This window comes from Podarcis muralis, chromosome 1 (assembly GCF_964188315.1).
Source record: "Podarcis muralis chromosome 1, rPodMur119.hap1.1, whole genome shotgun sequence".
Taxonomy (NCBI): domain Eukaryota; kingdom Metazoa; phylum Chordata; class Lepidosauria; order Squamata; family Lacertidae; genus Podarcis; species Podarcis muralis.
Genome location: NC_135655.1, coordinates 120,517,031 through 120,525,344, shown reverse-complemented (window position 1 = coordinate 120,525,344; position 8,314 = coordinate 120,517,031). Strand labels below are relative to the sequence as shown.

Genomic DNA, 8,314 nt, shown 5'->3' with positions numbered 1-8,314 from the left:
TCTACCAGTTGAGCTAGATAGAAGATTGTGCAAGTAACGAAAATTAGGAGACAAGATCCTACTATCATCACCTTTGCCACACCCTATCCCAATGCACTCATGTTTATCTTTATTTTATTTTATTTTATTGAATTCATATACCGCCCCATACTTGGGAGTCTCAGGGTGGTTCACAGAATAGAATCATATCTATATGATTTTAAATATAAGTCATGTCAGGGAAAGGTTGCTAAGAAGTCACAGAATTGGATTCTTAAATGGAGACTTCCCTGGGCGAGAGCAACTCAAACTCCAAGTGCCTGTTTGGACGGCTCCCGACAGAAAATTAAAAACACGATAAAACATCGGGCATTAAAAACTTCCCTAAACAGGGCTGCCTTCAATGGTTGGACTAATCAGCCAAAGAAAGGACAGTTGTAGTGAGCTGGCTTTCTCCCTTCATGCCAGAAAGAAAACTTACAGAAACCTTGTAACTGAAAACTAGTGCCTGAGGGGTTTTTTTTCCCCTTCTCCCAGCAAGCCATTTTTCCTTTTGTGTTGTGTGTGTGTGTTATTGTAAGCATAAGCTTATTATTGATCATGCTAAGTCACTGCAGGAGCCTTTTCTTTTGGCTGAAAAGCAGAGTAAAAATATTTTTAATAAAGTATTTGAGCAGAACAAACCAAACAGGGCTCGGCTGCTGGGCTATCTCTTTAAAATTTTTTGCCACAGTTTTCCTTTTTCGACAACTGCAGATTGCTTTGGGGTGGGGCTCCCCCTCGCTCGTTTACGTTGATGTTGACAGGGGAGACCAATCAAGTCAGCTTCTTGCAGTGCCTTATATATAAAGAGGTAAGTCGTGACAGGGGAGCGCTGCTAAGGAGTCACAGAAATGGAGACTGTGCTGCACAAAGTCAACTCAAACTCCAAGTGCTTGCTTGAATATAGAAGCATGCATTATTATGAGAATCGCTTGAGCAGCTTTGCATGCTGGCCTTTTAAAGAGAACTGCAAGTGTACTCCTGAAAGTGTAGGTCTACTTAATCAATCAAATAAGAAAACCAGCTTTTGTAGGTCAGCCAGTGTGGTGTGGTGGTTAAGAGCAGTAGACTCGTAATCTGGGGAACCAGGTTCGATTCCCTGCTCCTCCACCTGCAGCTGCTGGGTGACCTTGGGCCAGTCACACTTCTCTGAAGTCTCTCAGTCCCACTCACCTCACAGAGTGTTTGTTGTGGGGGAGGAAGGGAGAGGAGAATGTTAGCCGCTTTGAGACTTCTTAAAGGGAGTGAAAGGCGGGATATCAAATCCAAACTCCTCTTCTTAAGTGCTGTTGAGGAGGGGAGTTGCGGGTATTTGGGGCTTATTCTTGTTGTTGGGGTTTTTTTGCGTGAGAAGATAAATGAGTAATTTTTTCTACCATTTGTGAATTTGGGCTGGGGGAATCCTGACTGGGAGGGTTTGGAATAGGTAGGTTAATTTTGGGAGGGTGATCATCTTGATCATGGCTATTTTGCCTGAGAGAGTGAAGTTGGTGTTGTTCCATCTCTTCAGGCCTTTGTTGATCTGTCATCACAAGGGGTTGTAGTTGTGAAGGTATAATTTGCTGAGGTTTCTGGTTATTTGTACCCCTAGGTATCTGAACTTGGTGCAACAAAGTTTTATCTTTGCAAATTATTTTTGGGCAGGGTGGCAGGGTGTTGAAGCACATAGCCTCGGACTTTGCAAAATCTACCTGTAGGCCCGGCACCATTGCAAATGCGTTGAGTTCTCTGATTAGGGAGGTTGCTGTGTTTATGGGGTCTGGTGTTGTGACCATTAAGTTGTCTGCCAAGAGCCCTAATTTATAGGTTCTGCTTTTTATTTCCACTCCCTTGATATCTGTGGCTGCTCGGATTTGGTTGCTAAGGGTTCCAGAGTCAGGATGAATAGGAAGGGAGATAGCAGGCATTCTTGTTTTGTGCCTCTTTGGATTGCTATGGTATTGGCGTCCATACTGTTAGTCCTGCATTTTGCTGAGACTCAGGAGTATATTTGAGGGTTTGTAAGAAGTTAGGACCAAATTTCATGTTAGTTAGCACTGCTAATAGGTATTACCACTCTAAGCAATCAAAAGCTTTGAGGATGTCTAGGGACATGATTGTCAGTGGGAGTTTAGTTGCCTTGCTGTGTTCAATCAGATTCAGTAATGGGGTCTGTTATATTGCGACCAGGGATGAAGCCAGTCTGGTCTGAGGCTTTTAACTTGTGTAGGAAAAATTTTAGGCGGTTGGCCAAGATTGACGTGAGTATCTTGTAGTCTTGGTTTATTCATGAGATTGGGTGGTATATTCTACTTTGAGGCTATCTTTCAGTGGTTTGGGGATGGAGACTATCTTGAAGAAGGTCCAGGGTTTGTTTTTTTTTAAGTGAGCAAAACTCCTTAAATTCCCAAAGAGAGTTTATCTCATCTCAGTAGCATTTTTGCTTGTCACTTTTGACAGTATCCTTGCAGGTTAAGGATGAAAAGGGTTTGAGCTACGCTCTGTTGCTCGCTTGCCTACGCCAAAATCCTGCATCATACTGTGGTTTTACCTTGTAGCTATTACAAATCCTAGAGGTTTTATTTTCTAGCTATTACAAACCCTATAGGTCAGGAGTGGGCAGAAGATAAATGGGGATCTGCTGCTGGATCTCAGGGACTTGAAGTAGATTAGCAAGGACTTCTGCCTCCCGAATGTCTAACCATAAAGACTAAAAAAGGCTTCCTTCTTTCCCTAAAAGGATCCCAGGGGCTGGGGAGAGGTGGAGAGGAGACCAAGAGGGGATTTTTATGTGAAAGGACTTGCACGCTTGGCTCTGCTACCTTGGCTAAGCAGAGAAGGAGGACAAAATATGATTCAATTTGCATTTAAAAGTGAACCTACCTAATCTGACTTTCTAAAACAATATGTAAATCAAAACAAGTCATCCTTTGAAATTCGCAGTTCTCTGGAGAAAAGTGTGTACTTCAAAAATACCTTTATTGTCGAAAGTATCATATGAAGATGCTCTGTATTAGGGGAAATGGCTTTGCAGAAATGTGTATGTTGGGCAAGACTGCAAACAATAATGTGTCTGTTAAGAGAAATTCACTCTCTAATACTGATCAATTTTCACAAGAATGTTTCTTTTTAATAGCAAATGGATGTGGAAATGTGCGGGACTGTACTTAAGGTTGGGGAAACAAGAACCTTGGGGCATGGCTGTCAACCTTCCCTTTTTTTGCGGGATATTCCCTTATTCCAGTGCCGTTCCCCGCTGCTTCCCACTGCTATCCTGGATTGTTAGATATCCCGTAGACTGTCCCCGGGACAGGTGAGGCTGCCGATCCCTTATTTTCAAATCTGAAAGTTGACAGCTATGCCTTGGGGTTCTGGTAAAGAGCAAACAAACGCTACTGAATGTGCAAAATTAAAGAAGCACACAACTCTCTCGTAAGGTAGATAAATCTTGCAAGGAACCAGCGGAGCAAAACCTTTAGAGAACTTTACTTTACCTTGCACATTAAATGAGGTCTGCTGGATGTAAAGTTGGAGCATAACTTTAATATAAGACCTGCTAAAGGTAAAGGTAAAGGTAAAGGTAAAGAGACCCCTGACCATTAGGTCCAGTCATGACCGACGCTGGGGTTGCGGCGCTCATCTCGCTTTATTGGCTGAGGGAGCTGGTGTACAGCTTCCAGGTCATGTGGCCAGCATGACTAAGCCGCTTCTGGCGAACCAGAGCAGCGCACGGAAACGCCGTTTACCTTCCCGCTGGAGTGGTACCTATTTATCTGCTTGCTCTTTGACATGCTTTTGAACTGCTAGGTGGGCAGGAGAAGGGACCGAGCAACAGGAGCTCACCCCGTCATGGGGATTCGAACCTCCGACCTTCTGATCGGAAAGTCCTAGGCTTTAACCCACAGCGCCACCCGTGTCCCTTTATAAGACCTGCTACCAAGCCTTTAAAATACGGCAGCAGGGAGCACCTCATTTTCTTCAGAGCCATGCAAATACATGATTTGCAGAATTGCAAATCTATCTTACTTAAACTTGGGTAGCTCAGTTGGGAGGGCACGAGGCACTTAATCTAAGCGTCACGGGTTCGAGTCTCACACTGGACAAAAAAAATTCCTGCTTTACAGAGGGTTGGACTAGATGACTCTCTTCCAGCTCTACAATTCTATGATTACATGATTTATACTTGTTAACTTTCAGCATGGGGAAGAAAATATTCTAAGCTGTCAGTCCAAAGAGTGGCGCATTCAAGGCGCCCGAGGTGTCAGGATGTCAAGAATCACCCCACGTTGCACAATATAGCTTCCCTGCCAATGTCTTCAGCATGTTGTTCTGCTCTTCTCATTCAGATGGCCAGGGCTGGCTTGATCCACTGTCCAGGAGCAAATGAACCTGACCTGGCAAAGTGTTTCTTCTGCTTAATAGAGTTGGAGGGCTGGGAGCCAGATCACGATCCCTGGTAAGAAAGACCCAGCGGGGTTCTCTGGCCTAGCAATTGCCCAAGGTTAAAACTGTATGAAATACCAAGTGGGGATCCGTGGATAAGACTGCCTTTCTATTTGGATTACACTCTCTTCCTGCACCTTGGCTAATGCAGGTTAGCTAGAAAAGCACCAATCTCAATCATTACAGGTAGAGAGCTCTACCTCTCCTTTAAATCAGAACCAGTGAAGGTCCTGTGTGAGTGTCTGGAGGCGATTGGAGGATGGATGGTGGCTAACAGATTGAGGTTGAATCCTGACAAGACAGAAGTACTGTTTTGGGGGGACAGGGGGCGGGAGGGTGTGGGGGATTCCCTGGTCCGGAATGGGGTAAATGTGCCCCTGAAGGACCAGGTGCGTAGCCTGGGAGTCATTTTGGACTCACAGCTGTCCATGGAGGCGCAGGTTAATTCTGTGTCCAGGGCAGCTGTCTATCAGCTCCACCTGGTACGCAGGCTAAGACCCTACCTGCCCATGGACTGTCTCGCCAGAGTGGTGCATGCTCTAGTTATCTCCCGCTAGGACTACTGCAACGCGCTCTACGTGGGGCTACCTTTGAAGGTGACCCGGAAACTGCAATTAATCCAGAATGCGGCAGCTAGACTGGTGACTGGGAGTGGCCGCCGGGACCACATAACACCGGTTCTGAGAGATCTGCATTGGCTCCCAGTACGTTTCTGAGCACAATTCAAAGTGTTGGTGCTGACCTTTAAAGCCCTAAACGGCCTCGGCCCAGTATACCTGAAGGACCGTCTCCACCCCCATCGTTTAGCCCGGACACTGAGATCCAGCGCCGAGGGCCTTCTGACGGTTCCCTCATTGCGAGAAGTGAGGTTACAGGAAACCAGACAGAGGGCCTTCTCGGTAGTGGCGCCCACCCTGTGGAACACCCTCCATTCAGATGTGAAGGAAATAAGCAGCTATCCTATCTTTAAAAGACATCTTAAGGCAGCCCTGTTCAGGGAAGTTTTTAATATTTAACGCTGTGCTGTTTTAACACTTGATTGGGAGCCACCCAGAGTGGCTGGGGAAACTCAGCCAGATGGGCAGGGTATAAATAAATTATTATTATTATTATTATTATTATTATTATTATTATTATTATTATTTTATTATTATTATTATTATTATTATTATTATTATTATTATTATTATCTTATTGAAGTGAAAGGGAGGGATGAGGACAAAATTCCTCTAATCTCTCTTGGTCCTCTTAAGCTGCTCACTTGCCATTTTACTGTTCCCACTGCAGGCTGGAGCACTCCAAGCGTGCCGGTGACTCTTGTGGCTTTTTGTCCCTTTCTAAGAGTTTTGACGACCTGACAGTTGAAGAATACTACGAACTAGAGATGGAGCGGGTCAGGATCTTTCTTGTAAGTAAGGACACGGATATCTGTGGGCTTTGGAAATTTGCACCAAAATGAATTTTGGCTGCCCACTAGTTCATGTAAATCTTGGCATCTCTGTGTCTAAGGGCTTGTCCATACTTACCTTTTTTCTCTGTGCCTTCCAGGCAAAGGCCCATGTTTTCTGAATGCTCCTTTTTTAACTCAAGAGTTTTCCATGAGAAAACGCCGCTTTATTAAGGCTGAGGTGTGGCAAACAGCAATTCAGGTCTTTAGCAGATTGCCATTGGCTCTGATTCAGCGGTAAAGAGCTCTGACCCTAACTCAAGTGGGAAAGGGTTGGAGAAAATCTTGCCACTGGAACAACTGGGGAGAAGTAACAGGCAGCAACATTTTGCAGGGGAGTTCCTCTCCTGGCCCCTGCAGGCATTTAAAGCCCTATACGGCCTAGGACCCTCGTACCTACGGGACCGCCTCTCTTGGTATGTCCCACAGAGGACCTTACGGTCTTCAAATAAAAACATCTTGGAGATCCCGGGCCACTGGGAGGTTAGGTTGGCCTCAACCAGAGCCAGGGCTTTTTCGGCCGTGGCCCCGATCCGGTGGAACGCTCTGTCACAAGAGACTAGGGCCCTGCGGGACTTGACATCTTTCTGCAGGGCCTGCAAGACAGAACTGTTCCACCAGGCCTTTGGCCAAGGCACGGTCTTTGGTAATCCTCATAGAACTCTAGCCCAATGGTTGCCATTAATTTGATTCAGAATTGAACTGATTTTAGAATGTATTTTAATTAATCGATTGTGATTTTATGTAAACTGTGTTACTTTTACTGTTGTTAGCTGCTCTGAGCCCGGCTTCAGCTGGGGAGGGCGGGATATAAATAAAATTTTATTATTATATTATTATTGGTGGGATGTGGATAAGAGTGCCCCCTTCCAGGTCCAAAATGACCTGCGCATTGGCAGTTGCATATCAATCGGACATGCACGAAATGTTTGCTGCCTGCACTTCATGCTTTTGGTTCCCTGTACCGCTTCTCTAGTGCCCCTTATCACCCCCCCCCCCGAGGTGTGCAAGGTGCCCCTTTCATAGCAACTGTGTGCACATTCCTCTGGGCAGTGTGTCAGAAGTCCCCATTTTCAGATGCAACCACCTCACACAGAGGAAGAGTGAGCATGAGGCACTGGCAGTTCCAGGCTCCTTGCCGTATCTTGCAATATCTAAAGTAGCTGCTTGCGGTATTTAACTTCAAAAATGGCAACTAAATAAAATCTACCCCCTTTCTCCTCCAGAGCAAAACTGGGCAAAGTGTAATAAATGCCTATGAGAAAGAAGTGGCAGCAACCAGGCAGCGTCTCGTGGACCATTTTGTCAACAAATACCAGTATGCCCCAGAACCTGACCCAGCCACTCCTGCTGCAACAGAGAACGATATGCCAACCACCACGTAGAAAGAAAATGGGCCACCATGAAGACAAGGGGAGGTTGTTGTATTGATTGTGATGCAAGTACTGTAGTGCATACCTGGGAGAGGCTTTCGGGTGGACAATATGGCATGGGGGGGGGGTCACAGGGGATCTGTTAGTACCGCATCTTGTGTAATGCTGTTCTGTATGAAACCAATAACCAAAAGCTGAAGTATTCTTTTCGACTTATGGAAGGCATAAGGAGGGCATTGTTAAATAAAGACTTTTGCATAAAACTATGGGTCTTTCCATTTTTCACGATGTCGCCTAAATTGACCACTTTTGCACACTGACATACTGCCCCAATTGCAGTGCTAATAGCACAGCATGCAAGCCCATCTTCACCCGGCATGGCTGTACTATTCCTGTCATTTGTGAGCTTGTATGCCATTGGTGACACGGGTGGCGCTGTGGGTTAAACCACAGAGCCTAGGACTTGCCGTTCAGAAGGTCGGCGGTTCGAATCCCCGCGACGGGGTGAGCTCCCATTGCTCGGTCCCAGCTCCTGCCAACCTAGCAGTTTGAAAGCACGTCAAAATGCAAGTAGATAAATAGTTACCGCTCCAGCGGGAAGGTAAACGGTGTTTCCGTGCGCTACTCTGGTTCACCAGAAGCAGCTTAATTATGCTGGCCACATGACGTGGAAGCTGTACACCGGCTCCCTCAGCCAATAAAGCGAGATGAGCGCCGCAACCCCAAAGTTGGCCACGACTGGACCTAATGGTCAGGGGTCCCTTTACCCTTTACCTTTATGCCATCAGCGAACTATTTGCAGGAGCATCATTGGTCACTGGTGAGGCTCTTCCGGCAGCTACAGGAATCCGAGTTTTTAGTGTCATCAACCCAGCCCTGTTGAATGTTCATCTAAATGTCTGCTGAAAACTTTTCCATGCCACCAAGCTTAGGTAAAGGAACCCCTGACCATTAGGTCCAGTCACGGATGACTCTGGGGTTGCAGCGCTCATCTCACTTTACTGGCTGAAGGAGCTGGCGTACAGCTTACGGGAGGCATGAAAAGGGCAGA

At 46.0% G+C, this 8,314-nt stretch overlaps 1 protein-coding gene across 1 annotated transcript; it reads left to right on the top strand.

Annotated features, from left to right (window-relative positions):
* Positions 1 to 858: 858 nt before the first annotated feature.
* LOC114585314 (baculoviral IAP repeat-containing protein 5.1-like) lies at positions 859 to 7,526 on the top strand. The gene is made up of 4 exons (XM_028707845.2): positions 859 to 1,010; positions 4,347 to 4,456; positions 5,731 to 5,851; positions 7,117 to 7,526. Exons 1-4 carry the CDS (start codon positions 873 to 875, stop codon positions 7,273 to 7,275), a joined length of 528 nt encoding a protein of 175 aa, XP_028563678.2. The 5' UTR covers positions 859 to 872; the 3' UTR covers positions 7,276 to 7,526.
* The last annotated feature ends 788 nt before the right edge of the window (positions 7,527 to 8,314 follow it).